Genomic DNA, 26168 nt, shown 5'->3' with positions numbered 1-26168 from the left:
GCTGACTTTGTTCCTTACATACCATTCAGCTTCTTCCCTCCTGAGAAACTGAAGGCTAAGTACTTATCACCCCAATGCAGGGAGCGAATGTGCAGGACATAGGAAGAGTTTTCTTGGTGAACGGAGAGGTATGTTTTATGATGGATTTGGTTACTGTCCTCAGGAGGGACAGAGTGAGACCTTAGCAGTTTCCAGTCAATTGGGACGGCAGGCACGCCTCCCTGACCTCCAGCAGCCACGCACTGACTGAAAGTCGACTCGCAAACGTAGGGGCTGGCTGCCTTTCCTAGCACTGTCCGGAGCCCTTTCTGCTGACTGGGAGGGAAGGAAGAGGTTCTTTACTTTCTCATCCTTTCTCTTGAGTGCCAGCAGAGGATGCCCAGCAATCACTCATCTGTTTACTGATTCACAAAAGGTTTGTTTTTAAGGGAAATCTGCTGATTGAGAGGAGTCTAGGCATGTAATGCCACAGCTTTTATCTTCTGAAGACACTGTTCTGTAACCACGGCATTCCTTGGAGGCAACAAATTCTCTAATGCTTTCTTTAATTGATGTAAGTATAGATTGATCATATGCTAACTTTGCAAGTGGCTTTATTGCAAATTGCTTCTGTCTTCAAGCACAGTAAAATGCTCATTATAAAAAAAAAAAAAAAAATCACGAGGAGTTTCAGCTCCTTGGCACAAATTCTGAGTTGTAAACTTGGGGTCTGGCATAAGTATTCTAACCAATACACAAGGAAATAATCTTACAATAGCAAGATCTAAAGAAAAAAGGGGTTAGGTATGGTGGTTTCTTAGAGTGTGTAGTAATGTATGCGGAAACTTGCAACAGATATATGGGGACTCTTGTATCCTTGCTTGTTTGTATTTAAGAGGGCTGATTAAATATTTGTGTAAGTTAATGGGAATTTCTCCACTTGATCTTATGGGATCTAGTTTAGGTCTAAATACATTTTTAAAACTGTGAATGATATTTTCTTAACTGGAAGGCAGGAAAGTGGGGTTGGGAAATCTTTGCACCATATCCTTCTTAATAAAATAAATAAAGACATTCCTTACTCAAGGGGCCTAATTCTGTTTTACATATGTATACGGTGAGGCAATTCATGGAGGAAAAGTTTAAGCTGTTCTTTTGACAAACAATGAAAAGTACTGTAGGCTTAACTTGAGGTTCTGGTCTTGCATCTCTTTTTATCCATTATCTTTTTGAGTCCTAAGATAGAAGAAAGCACATCACAGAAAGCACCCTTTGCTTAGGCACACAGTGTGAAAGGCAGGCAAAGATCCCAGACTGCCTGAAGTCTGTCAAGCAGATCAGAAAAACAAACCCATCTCTCTTTAATAGCCTTTGGTGTTAATTGATTTGGAGTAAATTTTTAAGAGGAACAATACCCAAGGCCTATAAAATACCTTCCTCCTGCAAGTGCTTTTTGGGGCATCTGTCCTCAGAGGCAGGAGGCAATAACTGACAAAACCAGAGGTGGAGTCTGTAGGCTTGCTTACTAGCTTACTTTGAACTTTGTTTCTAAGTATTTGTTCAGAAATGGTCTCATCAGTTGTCCCCAGTGTTTTGGAGTGCTGCGTAACAGCTCAATCCCCAAAATACTTTATTTGGAAGAGCTAAAAAATCCACTTGCTCTAAGGCTGCAAAGCTGGAAGTTAGGCTGGCTGTGAACCATAGTCTGGCAGTAAGCACTTCCCTCTTGTATTGGTAGACTATCCTAGTGAATGTATTTAACCATAATATTAAGAGGATGAGTCAAAACATGTATAAAATCCAAATGTTTCCATTAGACTTAGTTATCTGGACTGGCTGGCCTGACCTGCTCAGTACCACTGGCAGGGAACAGGAGAGCCAGCTGATGCTAGTGTCTGCATGCAGCCATGTTTGCTCCTTAAGCAACAAGAGCTGATACCACCCAGGCTCCTAGTCCAGACAGTATTAGCTCTCTCCCTATAAGCTCCTGTTCTAGTCTGGCCAACCTCATATTCTCCATTCACCCCTTCCTTTCCTCCTCACACTGAGGAAGAGCTTTGGTCCTCAGCCTGAAGGTGAGATTTGCTCTGTGTTGCTCAGCCATAGTGGTGAGAGGGCAAGGAGAGAACAGGAGGAAGAAGGTGGCTGTACGGAGAAAACCAAAGGATGGAAAAAATCTGCCGCTCAGCTCTGGTAATCTGTGTGGGGTTTGGTTTTTCTTTTTTTTTTTTTTTTTTTTTTTTTCCCCAAAAACAAAACCTTCCAAATAGCACTGTGCTGAACCATGGGGTGATGTCCCCTATCCAATACCAGACCCTAATCACCTGGTTATCTCTCTGTACCTCAAGGGTGTATGTTTCCCAGTGAGTCTCATATTATAGTAACAAAATATCAAATCATAGGTTCTAAAAATGTACAGCAAATCACTGAAGATTAATCTTCAGTCCTCCTTCATAGTAAAAACAGTGGCAGGTGAGAAATAGCAATGAACACCTTATTTCTGGTGCTAGGCTATAATCCAAACTGCTTGAAAAGAGTTTATCTCTACTTCTGGCTTTCAAGTCAGACAAAACTAGTCCATGAACGAGAGAGAAGAAAATGGACAAGTAATGGAGCAAGGGGTTTTCTTTCTCTTCCCCACTGCACTGAAACAGAAGAATCCTACCAAGGGACATGGCTCTTTCACGGCTTTGTCTTAGCAGCCAGTTGTTGTTCCTCATTCCTAACCCTGGTGTTGTAGTGGAGGGGGTAATGAAGCTTTTGACTCACCCTAAACTTTTACTAGGAGAAATTTTATGAACAAACATCACAGATAATGGGTAGAAGGAAAAATAGTAGAGATTTGTTTAACCAGGGAGTTGTCAAATCAGCTTGCTATAATTGCAGAAGGATTTTGAGTTGCGCCACAGAGTTTGGGGAAGAAACGTTTATTACTGTTCCATTACTTTATTACTGCTTCTTAGTTTACAAATTAGCAAGGGTTTTTTGTGGTTATACAACAACTATACATTTTTAAGTTTAAAAGGAAGAACAAATAGGTAATATTAGAAGATACCTGGGTTTCCAGCTGAAAAAACTTCAGGTTCTATAACAGGAAGCTATTCTAGGACAAATTTTTTGGATTGCAAACTGTTTTTCAAAAGGATTAAAAAATAACTTATTGGAGCTCTTGAGCAAGTGAAGCAGATAGAATGAGCTCATAACACAGAGCATGTATTGCCAGAACACTTTGAAGAGAGTGGTATCAACTCTTACACTCAGACAAAGGGCTTGGAGTCATCCTACACTGCTATAGAAACTGAGTGGTTCCATTTCATGCAAAAACACTGAACAGTAACCTTGAAGAGGAGCAACTATAGTAAAAAAAAAAAAAGTTTTGTCTGCCAAGCTGTCAGTATTTCAAGGCAATCCCTGCAAACATGAAAGAACATGTTGTAGAGAAGAGGGCAGCTTAAAAGAAAGTCACAGCCAGATTCCTCCCTCCTTGGGTTTTGCAAAAAAGAACTTAAGCAGCATGTGATCAAAAGTTGTGAGGTCTTGTTCTCAATTTCGGCAGTTATTTGAAGCTGTCACATTATCCCTTTCACTACTCATATCTGCAAGCTCCCTCGCTTTGATCTCCAAGCATTTCCTTGGCAACCTGAACAGAACAACAATTTGTATCAGTAGTTAAGATCACTTCAGCTTAAAGGTGACGGTGAATTAGGATAGGTTTGGATGGTCAGTGTCCAAATGCAGTTGAGTCTTCTCCATATTTGCTTTCACATACAGCCCACCACAACAGAGAAGTGTAGGTCCAAGGAATAACATCATATATAATCTGCGGTCAGTCAGAGACTTGCATAACATAAACAAGTCTTGATTTGGCCAGAGAAGGCTGTGGCTTCTGTGGAACTATGTGTACAGGCATGAGTCAGAGCAAAGATGTGCATGTAAATGTGCTGCAATCTAACCTCCGATTTGAGAGATTATCTTGTCCTTGGTATATCCTATCCCACAAAGGATACTAGGCTTTAATTAACCAATGTAGGTCAGGACAGAGGTCACTTAATGAGGTCTGAATGCCATAGGGTCTGGTGTGGTAAACAGTCTTTGGCATTAGTATCTGCTGTTGTGGATTTTGGGGTGAAGTGTGAGCATAAGGTAATGTCCCCAGAAAGAGATGAGGAACAGCACATTATGTATTCATTCCAACTGGAATGAGGTCTAAATTACTTATACACAGAGAAAGAAGTTGAAGAGTTAAAGCTAGAATTTCAAGCAAAATTGAGGCTGGGATAATTGCAGACAGCAGGATGCTGTGGTAGTGCTTTGCACCTAGAGGGAAACAAATATTAATCAAAATGATTAAGTGACAAACCAAGCCACGAGGATGTGGGGACCATGGGGCAGAACTGAGCCTAGGTAACATCATGTTCTGGTCTTGCAGAAATATGAGGAAATGCAAGAAGGGGACAGCAGCTTAAGGAGCTTCAGGAGTGATTTTCATGCCTTGAACAAATTCTGCGAGGGGTGGAACGGGAAACTATAGTAACAAAAGAACAGCCACAGGAGACTGAATGGAGAAGATCACCAAAATTTTCCAAATTTCCATTTCAAGAGAAAGGCAAAGTCTTAGATTTGCAGAATATAGCATTTATGCTGCCTTGAGGATTATTGAGAGCGTATCAAACTAGAGCTGACACCGACACTAAACTATTTCAAGGAGTTACATATATTCAGAGTATTCCATGAAAACAGCATATATGTCTAGCGTGTGGCTTATGTGTCCACCCAACGCAGTTATGATGGCAGGTACTGCAGTGAGAGAGGTTATGTCTGTACGGTATGTCATCGTTTTACTTCCTTTGAGACAGTAAGGATTCATACAGGAGTAACAGTGGCTACATTAAAAGTTTGTCTATCTTATTCTGGCACACTAGATAGCTGTTTCTTACAGGCTGGCTAGAAGCTGCATGCCTCTTTTGCAACAGTAATTACACAAGTTGGTTTTTTTACTGTTCCTGCTTCCCTGGGTTATGCTTTTGCAGCCTAATGAAACAATCAGGCAAGTTTCCAGCTGTTATTAACTGTTTGAGAATTGATCTGTTCCCTTTTAGGGAAGAAGGGAAAATAGCAAACAGTCTGTACTAACCAGGGAAACATCATCATGAGTTTCAGTTTAGACAAATTCATGGTGTTTCCCTCTTCTGTGGTGGCTCTTCTCTCTACGTCTGTTAAGATCTTGAATACAAAGTTGGAAAAACTGGGTGCAGTTGCATTATTATCATGTTTGCTTGCAGATTATCAGCTTGTTCTGGTGCAGCTGATAAAACAGTATTGGTTCTATTTAAATGTCATACTGTTCATTGATAATCAGTTATTAAACTACAGGGTGGCTATTTGCTCTCAGTGTTTCTTCAAAACACCATGTTATGCTTTTGACAGTTTAGTCTGAAGCTTAAACACCGTGCAGAAGATTCTTTCAGGGACAGGATTAATATGTTTTCTTCATCTCACTAATTGATACATGATGTGTTACGGAAGATCAATGAGCAGTTTTAGACTTAACCATCTATTGAGCAGACCTCTTATTGTTGTTTATCAGACTTGCCAGTTTCATATTCAGAATTTAATTGTCAGGGGGGTGGGAAGGAGAAGAGGAGAAAATATGCATAAGACCAGAGAAGTATTTTACTATACATATTGCTAAAAGCTCTCAGAAGTTCCTATAAGACATGTCTGTTTCTGCTGCTACAGTTACCTGCCTCGCTAAGCCCTTATTTTTAGACCAGACCTGGTCTCACTAATTGACAATCCACTCTATTTTATAAAATAAATGCAAGAAAAAAGGTTAATGAGTTTGCCAATAGGCCTGTTTTCCCTGTGCCCCTCCATAGTGAGATTTGAGAGTAACAGGACTGCAGCAGTTTGTGGGGCTCAGGAGCACACCCTACACATCTGATGCGCGCAAACATTTGTTATACAATGTCTGTGAACAAAAACCACTCTGAAAGCCTGATGTGCATACAGCCCTCTCGGAGAGGGGGTTGGGCTGGGGATGAAAAGGGAGCAGGCGTGATAGACACTTCTGATATATAACACTCTGATGGGCTGTATTCCTCAGCCACAAAAAAAAGGTAAGTACAAGAATCTATACATTTTTACATAATTACAATATTTCCTGTTCCAGGTCTTTAGGAATAGATAGCCAGGAGCTGTCAGACCCCTCTCCCCCAGAGACACTAAAGATCTGCTGTATCACAACTGAAGTAGAAACAGCATAAGCAATTATCAAAGAAGATGGGAGTGAAGGGGAGAGAACTTTAATTAAACCCATTCTGAAATGGAAGTAAACAACTGAACAAGGAATTTTATTGCAGGAAGCGTGAGAGGATGGAGAAAATGTGAAGAAAAATAAATTAATTAAATATTGCCCCAAAGGCAAACTAATAAATCAGAGCAGTCTGATAGAGTCCAGTCTTCTTCAAGATGTGATTGACTTCCTCTGCTCTTTGCTTCCCACTCTCAGCCTCTTGCTCTAACAGAGGGTATTTATATTGTAGGATTATACTAGCAACAGGCTCCTTCTGTAGGCTATAGTGCTCCATTTTGTTGATAATTCCCCTTTGCTGGCTGCCCCAGCAAGCAGTGCTGGCTGTGGTGCCCTGCTTCTCCCTGACCTGGAGCGTCTGGCTCCAGCTCGGTTTTGCCTCTGCTCTAAGTGATCTCTTGTACCAGTTCCTGGCAGTACTGCAGCACCTCAGGAAAAGTGGAGAATTTTACAAAAACAGACTTTTGCTGTGCAGAGCAATTCCTCTTTAAAATAAACACACCAAACCACTACTGGTAGGGAAACCTAAGGCTTAGGTTGCCTGTTACAGCATTAGATGAGGGGAGATTCCTTGGGCACATTGGGAAGATTATGGTGCAACCACAGTGGTGTTCTTGTTTGAATTGCGGTAAACCAAGACGTGTTCTGGCTTGTGAGGCAGAGAAGTCTTGGAGCATGTGAACTGGATGTCTTCTAAAGTTTAGGAAAATGAGAACTGTTTTAACGACTAATTTAGATACAGCCTGTGAGGCATAACTGCTTAATGTGGCTCAACAAGAGTATGCCCAGGGAACCAAACAGCTGATGCACAAATGTGCATGTAAACCAGCACAACTTAGCTTAGGAAGGGTATGGCCGGTAAGTCTCACAACACAAGAATTAGGGAGCTTCCAGAGAAGTTATCAGAAAAGAAGCTAAAATTGACAACCTCATGTATTGATCCTGTGGAACTCATTGTCATAGGATGTTGGAACAAAAAATATAAATAAACAGGAGAAGTGAAACAGGAGCATGGAAAGTGGATCCAAATACATTCTTGAAGTTAGAAGTTCCTAAGAAACCAATATCCAGAAGCCAGACAGGTGAGTTGGGGAAGGCTTTTCCTATACTTGCTTTGTTTCTCATGGCATACTTGAATAGCCACTACTAGCTGTTATAAGACGTGACTATGGGGCTGGACCAAATAGAGTGCTGGCTAGTTTTATTAAAGTTAGACTGTTTGCTGTTTGTGTAGTTATCTGTACCTTGCAAAGGTTCTGCAAGGAAAGGACAACTTGAGGGAAAGGGCACGTCTCCTTCGTAAGCTAAGGAGTCCTTAGTATACTTAGTCTCTCTCAGTAGCATTCATCATTTCTGTCCTCCTCTGCATCTTTTGTGAGAGGGAAAGATCCATAACAATGTACTGCTGGCTGCACTCTGGATTGGTACCAACATAAGGACTCTTTTATTAAGGTTTATTTTAATGCTTTGCTTGTTTTATTTGCCTCGGAGAACTGAACCGACAGCTTCCTAGGACTATCCACAATGGTTTCAAGATCTTCCCAAATTAAAATAGCTACCTATAAGTCCATTACTGTATATGTATTAAGGTTTTTTCTACATTGATTAATATGCATGTATAAGCAATTAATTTTATCTGTCACTTAAAACACAAAGTGACTTTCTACAGCTCTCTGCAATCAGCTTTAGATTTGACTGTCCCCAGTACACTGTTATGCAAACATTCTCCTCACATCTGCCCTCCTTTTTAAAATAAATCAATGATAGGTTGAGCAATACAATCCCCAGATAATGGTGGTATTGTGCATTACTCTAACATTTGATGGAATTAATTTTAATGTAGAAGTAGCTAAATTCAGCAGTATGACCAATATCCAGTTTAGTATGGTGTTTTAGTGCTTGCATAACTTGCTTGTATGCTTAGATGGCATGTTCTTGCATCCTATACTGGTCTGGAACAGTGAATTACCTTTCACAGACTGAGTCACGCAAAGTACTTAAAACCTTGATTTTCATTACAACCAGAAATGGGAGGTGAGGGGATCTATACCCAAAACTCTGCTATGCAATTACCAATTATTTCAATACTCACTTGGGGAATAAGCTCATGACTTTGTACATTCTTCCCGATGGCTTAGTGTGTACTACCTATAGATTCCTGTTTCTTTTCTCAGGTTAATGTTTTATTAATTAACAATGTAAGTCTTAACACGAAAGTAATGCCCCTTGAACAAACAGCAAAGTGGAATGCAATAACATAGTGTTCCAGGATTTTTCAAAATACATGGCATGAGTCATGCACTTGGATATAATTCAGTCACTACCACATCCTGTTGGTATAACTGGCAATAAAACTTGAGTGTCATGAAATGTCCTAGGTTCTTCTCATAATCTAGTGACAATCTTACTGTTAATGACTTGCCTTATATCGTACCAGTGTTCTTCCTTTCATACACTAGCTTATACCATGAAATTACAGTTAGTGTGCTCATCTTGCAAACCTTCAGCAGCAAGAGTGGGCAGAAGTCAACTCCGACTGAACTTAAAAGCCAGTACTTAAGACTCAACAGACCAAAAGGTTGCTACAATGGGAAATGCTTGAGTTTGAGCGAAGCAGAAAAGGTGGAAAGAAACCTTATACGGTAGCTGTCAGTAGCAACCCAAACAGAGGATATTGGGCTATCATAGGGTGTTACGCAGATTTATAACTTGGTGCTTTTATGTTACCTGAGAAGCTGTGCATACAGCTGTCTGGAAGCTTGTACAGTTACAGGGTAGGCTATCTTCTCACTGGAAGAGCTCTCTTGCTAAGAGCCACTTGCCAAATGCACGATACCTTCCTGTGGGGTTTAGGCATGTTCTCTGAAGGCTCAGTGTGAATTCTTCAACATCAGTAATCAATGCCTGCAATAGTGTAGTGTGAAACACTTTAACAGTCCTTGGGTAGGCCGCTGTTTCCAGCCCCCCCCCTTCCAAATTTGTGTTCTGTTCATTACATTACAATCAACACCACAGGGAGAGCACAAGATATAAGTTTTATGGAGCTATTTCATAATATGATGTAGAGAATTTGAACTGGTGAGCAGTTACTCCTGAAAAAGTCATCCTCAAGCTTCAGTCCCACTGCAGGAGGCCTGCTCAGCTCCTTGTAGAAATGGCCTTTAAATGTAGCAAACCTTGTGTGAAGAGGAGCAACATAAGTCTGCCTGTTACAGAAGTTATTCTTTCTCTCCATAGGAAAAGTCTGGATCCAAAATAATGGATTTCTGTCAATGCCCTTTTATTCCATAAACTGAGTACAAAGATACTTTATTTGCTTGAAATCACAGTGAAATTAATTTCACTTCTAATGTCTTCCTGGAAGATGCTGTTCTGCTTACATAATAATGTCTATAAATTATTAGACCAAATAAATAATTGGGTGGTTAAGAAGTGTTACTTACCAACCCGACAAAGACTGACAATTAAGTTTACTGCAGAAAAATTGTTTTACAATTTGACTGCAACTGAAACAAAGACTATCTTTTTTTTATGGAGAATTCCTTTTGCTGTTACTAGTGCTAACTCGCTGAAAGAGTCCTGCTTTTGACAAATAAAGATATGATACTAAACTCTTGTAGTGTCATCCACCTCCCTTTCTGGAGATCACAGTTTAAATGACTCTGGTTTCCAGAGCAGAAAAATGTGGAACAGAAACACTGTTATGCTCAAGATATTGTTTATTGGCAAAGAGGAAGCACACCTTAGATCTACTAAGAATTTACTGTTAACTGTGAGCTTGTTACTATAATTGGGATTTTAAGAGTCTCGTTATTAGTCCAGATCTGTTCATTACAGAGAAAGAGAATAACAATGCAGTCAGAAGTGTTATACATACACTTCTCAAACCCTGCTCCTCTCCCTAGCATCATGCTCATCCATCCCCAGCTCCTCTGGTTGATGGTTTCACCCTGGTGGGGGGTGGGTTACCACAAGTCATCTGCACCTCCAGTCCTTTGTTCTTTTTTTATTGGTCTGCAGCTCCACATGACATCTGAATTTACTATATAATGGTGCCTTTTATGCATGTTAGATACTATTTCTTTGTTTGACTGCCAGTCATCTGGTAGCAGTGGCCAGGTTCAGCCAAAAGCCCCGATCTGCAGACAACCCCATGGTGATGAGGCAGGTCTGGGGTTCAGATGAGAATTGAAGTCAGCAAGTCACAGTCAGGCCTGTGACCCCAGCACCCAGGGTCAGACACAGCCCTGTGATCAACAGGCAAGTTCATGGTGAAGAGGCAGGTCCGAATTTGAGCCGTAAAGTCAGGCCTGTTGGTCAGGGTAAAGGTCTGGGTCAGCTTAACCTCGACTGAGGACAATGGTTGAGAATGTCCCCTTACCATGCTCTCCTGAGTGAAGGTGGAGGTGAGTCCCTGCCGTTCAGAGAGGCTCTCCTCATGGCTGGGTGCCTGCACCCACCTGCCACCTCTAAGCTGGCCCTGAGCCCAGGGTGGGCTATGTGCTCAGGGCTCTGACACCAAGAACTGCTGAAAATGGTAATAACTAACAGACTTTGACCCCAATAGCTGTTGAAATGCAAAGCAGGCACTTCAGCCATCAGCCTTTCCAGTATTTCATAACCCCTAGAGATGTAAGGGAGTTTTGCATCTTTACATTCATGTAATTGAAACCTACTGACTGTGACAAAACACTTTTTTGTAACGTTTTTAAAGCTACAACAAAAGACATTTAAAAGCCCCTGGAAATCACAGCTAAAGCTTGGGAGAGGCGGGAGGATCTCTCTCACTAGTTTTTTCTTTCCAGTTCCTCAAAGTGGGAGAAAAGCACCTATGTTCACAACACGCAGAATTTTACCATATTTACATATGAAGCTTTAATTACACAAATTAAGGTAGTGACACTTTAAAGCCAATTGTTATTACACTATCTTTCCCTCCTTTTAGAGGGGCATACTTCGGTAGTATCTCTTAGCCTTCAAGAGAATAAATGGTGAGCTGCTGCTTGCCAAGTTTCATGAATCTGTGGAGAGAATACCTTGTTACACAAATATGTCTGCATTATTTTTAGTCCCTAGATGAAGAAAAATGAGATATCAGACCTAAAACTACAGCTAGACATGCTAAAAGGGTCTGGCAGCTTGAAGTGAAGCCGGGATTTGGGCTATTTAAAATAACTGGGCAGGTTGGATAGGGCGAAGTTTGGCAAATTTTATTTTCCTAGCTTGATTTCCAGGACCAACTTTCACAAGAAAGCAACATGAGTATATATTTCTACTCTGGGCTTGCTCTGCATCCTTTTTAGGCACATTCAGCATTGCGAGGAATGTGTGGACTCTGGGCTCGAGCAGTGCTCGCTGCTCCCAGGGGGCTGGAGCTTGAGCCCTGCAACTCAAGTTTTGAGCAGAGAGACTGGCTGAGAGTGCAATGCATGCAAAGGCATTTTGTTTCACTTCCCCCTCCACAGAGGTCAAGAGTGATGTCTAAGGCTAGAAGGAGTCATTATATCAATGAGGATGATCCTTGTGTGAGTCGGAACATGGAGCTTCACCTGGAGGGTTACAATTTAAGTGATCTTTCAAAAAGGTCACTGGTTCTCCTCTGAAGATTTCAAGAGTAGTAGTAAACAATTCCTAAGTGTAATAGGACTGCTGATTGGAAAAACTGTTTTGGTAGAAATTGCCTGCCTGTTCTTGATGCCGATAATGAGACTTTAGGAAAATATTTGTAAAGAATCCATCTGTCAGCGTGTATCTGCCTGCTGGAAGCAGGTTTTGCTACTGCTCGAAGACAGGAGGAAGGCTTAAGCTCTTAGTACCCTGGTGAGAAGATGTTTCCTTGCTTACAGCATTAATAAAGACAACAGAAGCTGCTCAAATATATCGGTCTTGGGAATTTTGAAAGTATTCTCTCATGTTCAGCCATATACCACTTAGATGCTGGGTACTCTGCTGCCTTCAGGATTGAGCCCAAAATTTCCACCCTAGAAGGGCTTCATTTTGGGGCATTATCCTTCTTTACAACAAGAGTTATTCTGAGGGTGTTTCCTTTCCACCTGGAATGAACCTGTACCCAGGAGCAGCTCTGGTCTCAACTCAGGGCATGACCTTACAACATAAAAGCTTTTACTTGTCAATATTTAATTCAACATTTACTAAATGGCAGGTGGATGCTAGGCTGACTTCATTGGAAATAACTTGGCAAAGATTTAACTAGCTTTAATCTACATGGAAGGTAATGTTGGAAATAACCCTAACGTAATGTTAACATTAAACTCATGGCTCATAAGATTTTTCCTAAATGATGACATACCAGACTTGCATGTGTAAATGAGAGAAAATGGTTAAAACAACACTAATGACCAACACAGCAAAGGGTAATTATTAACCACTATTTCTTGCAAAGAGCTGGGAAATACTCTGCTGTAGCTGATCCAAGGCACTGTTATGTAATAATCAGTAAAAACTATTTTTAAATATTCAGTATTCTTATTCTGTTCCCCCCCCATCTGTTAGATCTGCTTGTACTGATGCCTACGTATTGGGAGCTTTGAGGTTTTTAAGCTGAAAAGACTACTAAATAAAAATGGTCAGTGCCCTGGCTTTTCTCTCAAAACTATGGTTTTAGCAGTGCAAGAATGCGATACAATTCCATCAAGGATGTACAGCCATGAAAGACACCAAATTCTAGTTTTGGGGGTTTGACTAAGTGAGAAGCTAGATGTTCTCACTTTCACTAGTAAAGTATTTATGTACATACTTCATTTTCCTATGGAATTAGGTTTACAACTAAACTGTATACTACTGCTTTGCCAGATCAGGGCATTTTTATAGAACTAAAATCTAAGCATCAGTTTGGCTTACCAATTTGAGACTGCATTTCCTAAGGGGCCTATCTGCACAGAAACCAACTACATCTTTACATGTGAATGAGCATTCACACATATAGTTACAGACACTGTATACTCTCTGGTTATCACATTTACTCCAGCATTTCTGTTTCCAACTTCCTAACAACGAAAAAATTCATCTTGAACCTGAAATTAAAATTTCACAGACTTCTGTCTGAATATTTAGTTGGCGAGCTTTTAACTTAGGCTTGCTTGTAAAGATTCCCTCTATTTTTTCTGTTCTGTTTATAATTTCCATGGAAAAAAATCTTCGCTTCTTTCTTGAGCGGTATCTAACAAAGCAATTCTTGTTTTGTTTGTCCTGTTTCTTGGTCATGACTGTGTAAGTTGCCCTTGAGATAGTTTCTTGGTATTCTTGCTCAAGTTGATACAGGCCAAATTTATAAACTTGAATCTAAAACTTGGGAAAAGTGGGATCAAAGAGGTAGCTTTGTTTAGTCTGAAAGGATTAGTTCTAGCACGGAGTGGGCTGCTCTTCAATAATCATTGAATTCATGCTTTTTGAACAGGCACGTCTTCCCAAAGCTTACATAACCATGTATAACTTGTTTTGTAATGTAGCAGTGCCAGCTTTATAACTTTGTTTTGCTTATTTTCCTGTCCTCACGCTAATCATGGGACATGCTGAGCAACAAGTCGTTTCCACAAATGACAGATGCTACTAAGAAGTAGTGCATCTTGGATTTAGGTGTCACAACCTAATCACTTTGGATTAATTTAAAAGTTGTGAAGATTTCAGTTAAAATGTAGATTATTTAAAATGTAAATTAAATCTATATAGGTCTGGAAGGTATCATCTGTCACTTGTATCTGAGATACAAGATTTGTTTGAAACTCACCTGTCTGCTCCCTTGCTCTCACTCCAGAGAATGAGGAGAGAATCTCCTATTTCCTTATAACCACCGTGTTACAAAGAGCTAAAGTACAGGACTTTATTTTTTTCCTGTTAATTATAAAATATTGGGTGCCAAGTCTAAAGACACTTTTAGATAAAATATGCTAGGGAATCTTACAGAGAATTTCTTTCTTGTCCCTCAAAAGTGGTGTTTTCATTGATTAGCATCTTGTAACCGGAGAAGGATGCCTATGTTTAGCTGAAGTAAATTTGCTGGTAATACCTTTTGAGAACTTCACTGAGATTTATGTAACAGGATCAAAAGTGATCCACAGGAGCTGCCAGAACAATCATAACCTGAAATACAAACCAAGCACCACATGCTCAATAATGCCACCCTCCCTAAAAGAACAAGGTTACTTCAAATCCCAGCCAGAATTTACAGTTTCAGCCAACTCACATCTGTACAGCTGCCTCTCTACCTAACGCATCTTGGATAGTTTAGCATTTGCAAGTTTACAGATAATCCAACTAAATTAGCTATCAAGGTCCCTGAGGAAATGCTGATGAGCCTAATTTAACACACATGGGATTTTCAAAGAAAGAAATATGCGTACCAGCAGGGATAAGCCAAAACAGAGAGCACCTTTTCACACCGAAGAGTGTTCTTATCTCTGCTTAGCTTTGAGATGTAAGGAACTGATAGCAAAAGCAAAGTCAGAACTGCTACACCCTTGTCTGACCCATGTTTTGTTTAGTATTTAAACTAACACTGATATGGAGTTCCTCTCTATGGCACAAAGCCAGAAGAGCAGACAAGGTAAATCTTTTTATGAACTATCGTGGTTTTTATTACTGTACAGTATGTCTTGTCCCAGCCTTTCAGAATCTTACAAAGGGGTGATTCCTGACAAGTACCGCACGCTCACACGCACGAGTACTGGCCCAACACATCACTGTTAAAACCCATTTACAGCACATGGAATGCTGTGGGTGTTCTTCCACCTGGTCACTTGTAATCGGGTAAGAGTATATGAATGTGAGTCCTAGCCTTAGGCACTTGCATTTCAAATGTCTATTGGTTTGAATGTGGGAAGCAAAGCTTTTTCACGTTGTGTGGTAACTGAAACAAAGACCTCTTGTATGGTATTGCAGCCATACAAGGCAGTTTGTTTTCTATTGGGTAGGAAAGATTTATTGCATGAATTCCAGCTGAAGCGTCATACTATTCTTTGTTTTTACTGTTAATTATTTATTACTTCTGAAAAGGTATAAAAGAGTTAAAGCTGGCTTTGAATTTAATTCAATGATTTAACTGTCCCTATTTCAGAGAAGAGGGCTGCTGTAGCAATCCTGAAGAGGGCTACTTCTAAACTGCACTGAACTTCAGAAATCACTGGAAGTGAAGAATACTTTGGGTAAGTGGTGAGTAGCGCCTAGAAGTTGGACTTGATACTTTGGAGCAACTTCTCATATTTGGCAATGTTCTCAAGGGTTTGACTCAGGGAGGGAGGAATAGATTTATCTTGGTATAAACCAATTCTGTGAAATTTGTAAACAAATAATTTCCTGTGCTAGTCAAGTACTCAGCTTCTATATAAGCAGTCATTAACTCTGAAATCTGTCTTCCTCTCCTGGTTAACAGATTTCTATGGAAAAATTGCTTCAATTTTTTCCCCAATTTATATTAAAAAAAACCAAAACACTTCATTTTGAAATAGAAATTCAATCTTTCCCCTTCTCAGTATAAGAGATCAGGTTGACTTGTATGAAATACTGAAACCCAGATACAATAATTCATCATCTTGTAAAGACACTTTAGGACTGATAATACAGATATAGGAAAAAAGACATACACATTTTTTAACACTATGTCAACTGACTACTTAAGAGAACAGGTATTTCTGGAAGCTGGGGTATCTACGGTATTTGAGATTAACTCTTGCTAAATAGTTCAGTACCATAGGAATGCTCTGTGCCAAATTAAAGTCATGCCACACCTGACTCCAGCAATGGTATTTTAATATTGGGACTGTTTGACATTTTCCATAAACAGTATAAGAAGCATTGACTTGTACAGTCTCGCTTACACCAGAATATATCTAGCTTAACAAAACTACTTGAGAAGAAAATAGTCCCTTCAGTTCTTAATGGAGTTCCAGAACACCTATTTTAACCAGATAGTTATGTCACTTACCAGGATCTAATACATAAATTGTTCCTGATTTGGGGGACACAGAAACTTGAAATGTTTTTCTTTTCATTAATCAATGGTGGATTTCTTTTGTGTGAGTGTGTATGTGTGATTTACAGTACCAGGGAGAGGAGCACATTCATGGAAGTACATGCCATAGACTAGTGACAGAAGCATCTAGCTTGAAGCACAGGGAAGTCCTCAGCTTAAGTCGTTATACTGCAAGGACTGCTCCTTTTTTGAAAGGCACAAGTGCTCAGCCATAGAGAATTTCGGCTGTAGTTGAGTGGAAAAAAGGTAGCAGCTCACAAGCTACGGGATAGGACTGGGATTCAAAACTTTTCTCCTCTGTCCTCTTTTACTAGAGTTTTAGTGTTGAATCAAAAAAAAAAAAAAAAAAGGTCTTCTGAAGCACCTACCTATTTCCAGTACAACGCATAGCAAACCAAAGCACTTAAGTTGGATAATTTTGCCTTCCCAAAGGCAAAAATTACTAGATGTCAGCCTACCATGGCCCAATAGGACTTACTGAGTCTGTCTGGGTTATTTTTACACCAATGTGTTTTCCAAAGCTTAGCAATTCACACCCTACTGCAGTGTTGTCTCTCTTAGTGCTGCTTTTTCCAGTTTTTAAAAGAAACCAAACTATTCTGTGCTACACCTGAAAGAGGTTTACTCTGAGGAGTGCAAAGCAGTCCCTTTCCATCCCTGAGAGGCTGTGCTGGTTTATAATTACAAGTGAATTTTGTCAGCTGGAGGCTGCCCTTCTGACTTCCACATTTTTCCTGTCCATAGTAGTGCAATGTTGACACAGACATAATCTTTCTATAGAGGCAATATATTTTGCACTTCGGAGAGAGACATGGAAGCTGTGTATGCCCATCATGAGGAATTTGTGTCAGCAGAACCTTTTATATCGCTGATAAACTGCCTGAAGCTTACTTGTGTTGTGCCTTGGGTGGAGTGACCGGTGGCTTGGTGTAAGTCCAGGCCCATCTAAACAAGATGGCAAATGGGCCCTGACTGGCTAGTGGCCCAAACAGTGCTTTATGCTCAGACTGGACAACAACAATAATTGATCTATTCCAGGTCTTACACTCTTCTTACTCTGGGTTTTTTTTCTTAATAGCTGTGGCTTATAACTCAGCTTTTCTGAGGTGGTCAACTCAGATTGGTGATTTTTTTGTCATTACCATAACAAATATGGCTATTTAAAATCTGAGTTCATCTGAAACTGATCCCTTTGCATATTTGCTTTTTGTGAACACGACAGCTTTTCTGACAAACTGTACAAGCTAGGGAGCAGACAGCTCTAATCTTCCATGATAAAGAATGAATAATGAATGAATATTTCTGGATCCACAACTTAAGCAACTTACCTGCTACCAGCAATATGAACTTCAGGGGGAAGGAATATACTTTTCTGCCCTATCTGTTAAAACTTTTCATTGAATGGCCACCAGCAGCCATCACTCACTCAATGAGATCTCAGACTTTCATTCCCCTAAGCAGAATGTCACTTCTTTAGATTTTGTCAAACACTACAATCTGAAGATCAGGTTTCTGCTTGCTGTAATCGTGTCTCTCTTCCCTGCACACAAGTCAATAAGACTACAAAAGTAACACTGACAAATCTGTGCAGGATTTCAGTGATTTCTACTCCCTCCCCAGTCCAGATTCCTTATTTTTTGTATCACATTGGATGTCTGTCGTGGATATGGTAACATTCCTTTTTCTACAGTCAAGTGGATATATTCAGAAAGTTGTGAAACGAGGGTTACCCAAAATACAGGAAGGACAGTTCAGTCTGAACACTTCCACAGATGGTGCACCACTAGCAATTAAACTTTCCAGACACAACAGATGTATCTTAAAAGCTTTTTAAAGACTGCTCAAAGAACAAGAGGAAGATTCAGCCATATAAAAAAAAAAATGCGGCGAGGGAAGGCAGACACAAGTTATACTTGCTAGTGGCTTAGCTGTGAGGTTGAGTTATGTGTCTTTAGATGCTTAGCAGACTTTCTGACTAAGCCTGTGCTGTTTCTGTTTCAGTGCTATACCCCATATACTCTTTGTCTTGTAAGCTCTTAAATTCCAATTTGATGATGCTTTGTTCGTGCTCTGGCAGAACCTTCATTAATTTAATTATCTACATTATCTATATATGAAATGCTGTATAGCACGTGGGTGCTGCAGTGAGCAAGTCTGACATTATTTTTGGTATGCTTGTTAAATGTGGCATGGGACAGGTGAACTGTTTGATGATGAGACTAAGTATGTCTCCTACAAAGTGAAATACATTTGCCTTGAAAGCTCTTTTTGAAGAGTAATTTAGCAGGAATTGACTAAGGCCCTTTGCAGCAGAGAGAAAGGAGTTGTTTGCAGGTTTTTAGTATTGACTGCACTGGGAGGCAGAGAGGGAAGAAGGTAATTTTTCTGGCTTTAGCGCTTATAGGATGCTGTCATGTCTCTAGCTTCTCTTAAAAGCTCAGCCTGATTTCTTGGAACCATCTGATATAATGGCCCCAGTACTGCCAATGGCAGTACTTCTATCAGACAGTATTTCTTCTTAGAAAACCTCTCGTATGTGTGTGGCCTCAACACAATTTCCACTCCAACATGCTGTTTCGCTAAACTGACTGTTACTCCCCATGTACCAGAGCTCACTATCTTGTAGACTCTTGTCTACAAGACAACTTGCATTCAAGACTGGATCTATCGTTACCATAGTGACCAAGTAAGCAAAGATCTTGAAATGTGCTGTCATCTCAAGATGTTGAGATAGAAGAACCCAGTAATCCATATTCCAAATGAACTGAACAGACTGATGGGCTGCCCAAGATCATACAATGAAGCACAGTGTAAATAACAGATAATCCGTCCTCTCTGAAACCCCAGAAATCAGTTTAGTTTCTTAATAAATGCTGATTAAAATGTCCTTTAACATTACTAAGGCACATATGGTGATGTTCAGGCAAGGATTTTCTTGACAGAGCAGTAAATAAATGGACCCCTCCTTTGTAAATGCGTTCTGGCAATGCCCCAGCTAATATAAGGTCTAATAATCATTAGAATCACACCACCAATTAATCCAAATGTCCTGGCTGCAACCCAGCCATAGTAATGTAGTTCCACCTGACTATCTACACTCCTTTTGTGGTTGCAGTGGGTCTGATGCTCCTATTCTAATAGAGACAGTGCGTCCACTGAAGGGCCTGATACCGTAGCTTTTTCCCCTTCACGCTTTAGTTGTGCAAGGAACTACTATGCCTGCTCCAAAGAGCATGCCACCCTCTGAATAGACTACTTAAAGTTAGCATGGATGTTTCAGTTACTTTTAACTGCATTCAGTTTGGTGCTGCTACGCCTTCCTGAACAAGGATCCCACTTTTGAAGGGAGAAGCTAGACTTTTTATAGGCTCTTTCAAGTCCTTCCTGAGTCAGATTTATGATTTTTATTAAAAAAAACCAAAAACCTGCCTCAGCTGAACAGTACCACAACTTTCCCTCTTTTCTTCCTCAGCTATTACCTAACAAGGTAACAGAATGGAGAACAAACAGCAAAGCAACAGTGAGATGAAAGACAATAAGGCAGTGAAGAAAAAAATGGTGAGTGAATTCCCCAAATCTTCTGTCAACATATTTGTTTCCTATGTGGGGACTGGAGGCAGAAAATAACTATTTGGAACCTATATGAATACTTGCATACTCAGTGTCCTAAACACAGAAATGCTGTTGTTTCCTTTCTGCCTTTGGTACCTGGGCTGCTAATGGGCTTACTGTGAGACCGCACCACAGGCTTCTCATTTTTTCCTGTGTTTCTCTTTATATGTATGCCTGGTTTTGAACTAGCCAAAAAACGGTTTAGGCAAACCATTCTGGGATTACTTGCCTTTGGGATAGGTTAAAACCTCCCTTTTATGGGAGGGACTCTGTCACTGAGGGCAGTGGTAACACTTTGGAGGAGAGCTTCGGTGCCTTCAAAAGGAAATTTTGGGAGGATGTATTCTGTGGAAAAAAGCTTTGATTTTTGTCTCCGACACCTCTCTTATACAAGAACCCGCAAAGCCGTGTATTCTTCCCCTCTTTCCCCTTCCACTCTGACATGTAAGAAAAGAGCAAAATGATGCTTCCTTCCATGGGAACATGGAGATTTGAGCAAGGGGAAGCTGCCAGGATTAAAATTTGAGGGGTATAGAGTAGCATGTGTTTAGTTTCTGTAACTTACTAGCAGCCATTGTAAAAGGTCAAAAAATGTGAGTGTGTTAAGGTGAGAAATTATGTACATATTAATCACATGCAGCCATATTATTTGTATTTGAGTATGAACTGAACTACTTGCACTGTGCTATTTAAAATGAAACTAAATAAAACACAGGTGTCTGATTCATCTCAAATACACTCCATGTATTTTAGAGGCTTAATTCTCCTAACTTGACTCTTTTACTGCTTATGACCATTCAAAGAGGTTACAAATGATGTCCGGATCATCTATCTATGCTGATGTTTCTCAATATGTATGATAATTCTACATGTTAATGAGTAGCATCTGGCTTTCTATTCAGACACTGCTCAGCTTGATCTGAGCCAATGACACTTCAAAGTTGCTGCATCATGAACTGCTATCAAACCTGCAGTGCTTTATGGCATTTACTTACTGTGTCTTTGAGAGCTCTAAGCTAGCTGTGAAGTATGTAGCATGTCAGAAGTGGAAACAGCACAGATTTACACCAATATTAACTGCGGTCACCTGGGAATAGTTCCCAGATGCACTTAGTACTCATCCATTGCCAACTAGAAGGTGTTCAGCTCTTAGCAGTTCAAAAATCCCCATTTTGCAAATAGGTACCTTCAAAAATAATAGCTGAAAGCTTTTATCTTCCCGAGGTAGTATGTCTAATCACCATCTGTTACACCGCAGCAGTGTGGCGTGCCAGATCTAAACCTCCTAAGGCTGTGGAAACATCCATACGCCGCGTGGTTAACATCTTAATTGGCTACAAGTCTTGCGGTATCTTCACTTGCCAGCCTCGGCAGCACGGGAAAACTCTTCCCCTCCTTCCTCGAGCGCCTTGCTTACAGAAAGGCAGCCCGCGTTTCCAGACGGCACCCGCGGCATGGGGCCCCCCTGCAAGCCGCGGTCCCCCAGCCCCTGTGCCGCTCGGCGGGGGGCCGTGATGGACACCCAGTCGTGACATTTCCCTGTCCTGCCTGCACTGCTGGGTAAATCCCTGCTGAGGGAAGAGGCCTGCCGGGAAACCACACGCACGGCGCCGGGCATGCACATTTGCTTAAATTATGTACGAGCACGCAGATAAATGAGCTCGGGCGCTTCCATCCTTTGAGCCCTGCCTGCAGCCCCCGGGCGGCGTGCGCCGGGCACTGACTCTCTCTCTCCCCTCCCGGGAGCCGTGTCCTCCCGTGGCCGGCGCTGCGAAGCCGGGCCAGGGCCGCCGGCACCGCCGCCGCCCGCCCGAGCACCCCCCGAGCGCCAGGCGCGGCCCCCCCCCCCGCCTCCCGCCGCCTCCCGCGGCCGCGCCCCCGCTGCGCCCCGCGCGCTGCCCGGCGGAGATGCGCGGCCGCTGCGCACGTGCGACAGCGGCATGGACCGTGCGGCGGGGCCCGAGGCGGCCACGCTGGTGGCGCGGGGAGAGGGGGACGGCCGCCGCCGCCGCCGCGCAGGCAGGAGCGTAAGTAGCGCGGGGTCAGCGCGGCGTCTCCCCGAGGGTGCTTTGTGTTGGCAATGACCGTCGCTGCTTAGGCGGTGGGTAATCGGCGCAGCGGGGCGGGAGCCAGCCCGGCGGCGCGGGCGGGCGGGCGGGGAGCTCGGCCTGCGCTGCCCGCGCCTCGGGGACGATTAACCGGAGAGGGTGGCGATTTCAGTCCTTTCCCAGCTTGGCGGGGAGGGAGGAAAAGCGAGGCTGGTGGACAGTGGCTGTGGGAGCCGGAGTAACTCCCCGCTGCTCCCCCCGGGAGCGAGGCAGAGCTCAGGTTGCACGGCGGCGGCGCTGAGCCCTTCCCCGCTCGGAAAGTTGTTGGTGCCGGTGCAGGAGAGGCCGGCGGCGGGCAGGCGCGGGGGCAGAGCTAAAAATACCGCGGCCGCCGAGCCAGGACCCAGAGGACGGGCGGAGGGCAGCGCCGGGAGCGGGTGTGCGCCCGCACGGGGAGAGCGGCCGCCCCCGCGGGTGAAGCGACTGGCGGGGGGAGCAGAGCGAGGCGAGGGCGCATGCTGCTTCACCGCTGCTTCCCAAGACCACCCGTACCGGCAAGGGCGGACCCGGGGAGAGAGGACTGGAGGTTTCCCTTTTTCTCCCGCAACCCCGAGGGGCAGAGCAACCCGAAGGACCGCCGTGTCAACGGGCGCACCTGCCGGGAGCGCCCGGCTTGCGGCAGTGCTCAACGGGCATGGCCGTTCCCTGAGCTTAAGGTTGCTTGGGTTCCTAAAACTGGATCTCGTTAAGGGTAAGGTGCTCCAAAATCCAGCTTCCCAATATCAATAGGAAGTCTTAGCCATATCCGTTTAAGAATATTAAAACTTCCTTATGTATGCGTGCAATGTTTACCGCTTACAATTGTGTTTAATTTTAATCTGAGAAAGGGGTTATAACTAACTAACCAAAGTATAATATTGTAAACTGTGTTTTGAAAACTGAAATGCTTTAAAAAAAAAAAAAAGACAATTTAAGGCTAATAGTAGCCAACACAAATGTTACACTGCATGCTGAACAAGGACTGGAGTTGGGAAAAGCATCTTTCAGAGCACGGTGCCCTGTGATAAGACCAAAAATGTGGACTTTCACAAGTAAGCAGTTCTCAGGTATCTGGAGGTCTTTGCTGTGAACAGACATGCAACTTTCCCGACTCAACACTTATTGCTGTGGTGACGGTCACACCTACCTGCCCTTGCGCTGACGGCAGCAACGCATGAGCACACGGATGGCGGTGAAGTCAAGGAACACCTATGAGGGAGGCGTGGTCGCCTTCTTGTTTCCCGGTCACTGTAAAACACATTGGTTGTTTTTTTTCCTTCTGTTCACATTGCCACAGGGTTAATATTTTTCTGAGCAACAGTTTGGTGGGTTGGTTGTTTTTTTTTTTTTGCGCGTTCTTGCTTCATTGTGCTTTCATCTTTTATCTGGTGCTGCTGAAGCCTGAGCAAATATTTAAAATAGTGTATGAGGAGATAGGTCATGGAGAAGTTGAAGTTCGTGTTCCAAGAACTGTAAAACTCTGAATCGAGTAAGTCTGAGGTTTTCTGCAGCAGACTGTATACTTGAAAAATTCTTGGTATTGAAGTAGGCTCTAAACCCAGCTATTTGCAACACTTGAAAGTATAGTGGATGTGGGGGTTTCTAATTTGGCAGCACTTCTGTGATGTGTCCTGCATTATCTTCCACTTAGCCTCATGTGCATATAATTTGCCTGTGCTGAAAGGTTTAAGCATTCACTGGAGTTTTTAATAAACACTAGGCTTTATGAACCGAATCGTTTTGTTTGCAGGATTTTTCTGATGGGTCTAACATTGTTGGAGTAGAGCCCTTTAGCAATATTGCATCAAGATTACCACATAGCACTCATGAACTTGTGCTTATCATTTGTGAACCCTTTGGGAGCAGCCTGGTAGACCTCCAGGAATATTTTCCTCAGCGTCATTAGTTCAGAGTAGTAGCAGTTTTGCCTAAGTGTAGGAACGCTTGTGCATAGCAGAAAAATAATGGGCACCTAATATGAGGTGTTATCACCAGAAGCTAAATAAAGCCTTATGTCAAAATTTCTACTTTTTGCTACTGAAGTAATGGTGCAAAGCTCCGTGTGTGTGTGGCAGGTTCATTTTAAGAAGCTGGCTAATAATAAGAAATTGTATTTGGCTTATGTAATGAACTCAACGGGATATATTTCTTACACGAGGCTTTTTTCTCCCTGTACACTTCATCCTGTCCTGAACGGCAACAGGCTGGTTAATGAACTGTGTAATCTCTTAAAAGTTCCCACATCGTGTGGAAGAAGTTAAAAACACTCAGCTGTCCCACAGGGCATGTTTTGAGCCCTCGAGAGCAGCAGCTATGGAGTGTGGCAGACCCCACGTGCTGGGTTGTGCGCTGCAGTCCCTGCCCTGGCACCCGAGTATCTCATCCCTTCTTCACGGATCATAGTGAGTCTACGACGACAGTGTGGAACATGAGCTCTGGCACATGCTAACAACCACGGTGCGTTCACTTGCCCTGCTGTGCCTGTGAGGCTGGTGGAGCTTGTTCCAGTCCATCATCGCTGTTGCTATGCCATGTGCTAGCTACACAAACTTGGTTCGCGCTCCAAATCTTCATTTTCCAAAGCGAACATACAGCTGTGTGCAGTTGACAGAATGTATTTACTCATTAACCTGTTGTGTCTGCTATAAGTGGTATAACTGAAGCTGAGTTTATTAGGCCTGCTTAAACAGGTCCTTCTCCTTTTGAAAGGATTGAGGCTTCAGTGAGTGGTGAGACTGGGCATAAAATGACAGTGAGCTGTGCCTGAAATTCTAGATTCTTAGCAGAGTTTTGTTTTTTTTTTAAATTCAAAACACATTAAAAAGCCATCCACTTTAACATATTCAGAAGTCAAGAAAGGTGAGTTGTCTTCCATGATCTACAAAACGACATTCACAACCGACCAGCCACCAAAACACTAATGTCTCTTGGGAATGGCAATGGTCGCTTCTGCTGCTTTCTGTAATCCAGCAGGAGAACTGAGTAGCAGAAAGTAATACTGGGGAAGGTGGAAAGGACCCTGAAATGCAAAATCTCTCAAATCAAAGCAGTCTTACCTTTTATTCAACAGCTGATGTGGAAGAAGAAATTGTTAGCAGAGGTGGGCTAAAAACAGGATGAGGGGGATGGAAGGGGGAGAGCTGAGAAGGGAGAGGTACCGGTGTGTTGCTGGGGAAAAAGGGCAAATGGCGTCTCCACCAGAGAGTGTATGTGTGTGGCAGCAAATTACTGTTGGAGACTTGCATTTGGGTTACAAAACCTAGTTTGTAGGCATCATTTTAATTTTTTTGGTCACAATTTCACTAATCCTTATACTCATGGGAGTGGGAGGCCCAGCATCTCACCAGTTTTCACCTAGGTCAGGTCTTCCCACAGACCTGTTGCATCAAATAGACGCTACTCCTTGCTTCGTTGTGTTAGTGGTATGTTGTCAACAGTTTTCTTTGCTGAGAATATGCTTCTCCAGCATTTTACTTTTTGGTGTGGGGGCTGATGGGATGCTTGCAGCAAAAATCTGTGAAGTTGAAAGAAGTTCATACGTTCGCTTATGCCTCGGTAAATGTTAACTGAGATGCTGTCACTTCAGGTTTACTGTTCCTTGGATTGCAGCAAGGGGAAGTGTTTCAGGCCATTATTCTGCAGCAAGGACATCTGCCTGCAGGAGCCAAGCAAGATAGCATAAGGAGTGTTTGAAACCTGAGATACATTAATTTAAAGTATACTAACAATGGCTGCATCTTTTCTTTGTTTTTCAGAATTGGTCTGGGAGTCTTATTGTAGCCTCTTTAACTGGTGCTTTTGGATCGTCTTTTCTTTATGGTTACAATCTCTCGGTGGTGAACGCTCCTGCAGTGGTAAGTGACTGACAAAACTGGAATTTAATATCGGTAGAGGGCAGCCTTGTCCAGCTGTAGTGCGCTCCTCAACATCCTGCTTTTATAATCCTCCTGATGTAGTGGAAGAGGTTAAATCTCATATGGTAACTTTCCTTCGCCTGAAAGCTTCTTTCTGCTGTGTCCTGGTTTAACCCCAGCCAGCAACCAAGCACCGCACAGCCACTCGTTCACTCCCCCCTGGTGGGATGGGGGAGAGAATCGGAAGAGTAAAAGTGAGAAAACTTATGGGTTGAGAGAAAGACAGTTTAATAGGTAAAGCAAAAGCTGCGCATGCAAGCAAAGCAAAACAAGGA

The 26168-nt window shown here is 42.3% G+C and overlaps 1 protein-coding gene across 3 annotated transcripts in view; it reads left to right on the top strand.

Annotated features, from left to right (window-relative positions):
- Positions 1-522: 522 nt before the first annotated feature.
- The window catches only part of SLC2A9 (solute carrier family 2 member 9), a 126935-nt gene continuing 101289 nt past the window's right edge, over positions 523-26168 (top strand). The window contains exons 1-4 of one of the 3 annotated variants that reach the window (XM_050895777.1): positions 523-553; positions 15366-15453; positions 19753-19838; positions 25735-25833. In XM_050895777.1, the coding sequence (XP_050751734.1) occupies positions 19776-19838; positions 25735-25833 (162 nt within the window). In that variant the 5' untranslated portion in view covers positions 523-553; positions 15366-15453; positions 19753-19775. Of the gene's footprint in view, positions 554-15365; positions 15454-19752; positions 19839-21832; positions 21929-25734; positions 25834-26168 lie in introns of those variants that run through there. The other 2 variants (XM_050895776.1, XM_050895775.1) reach the window with 2 other exon arrangements.

This window comes from Gymnogyps californianus, chromosome 4 (genome assembly GCF_018139145.2).
Source record: "Gymnogyps californianus isolate 813 chromosome 4, ASM1813914v2, whole genome shotgun sequence".
Lineage (NCBI taxonomy): Eukaryota > Metazoa > Chordata > Aves > Accipitriformes > Cathartidae > Gymnogyps > Gymnogyps californianus.
This window is presented reverse-complemented; position numbering and strand designations above follow the sequence as displayed.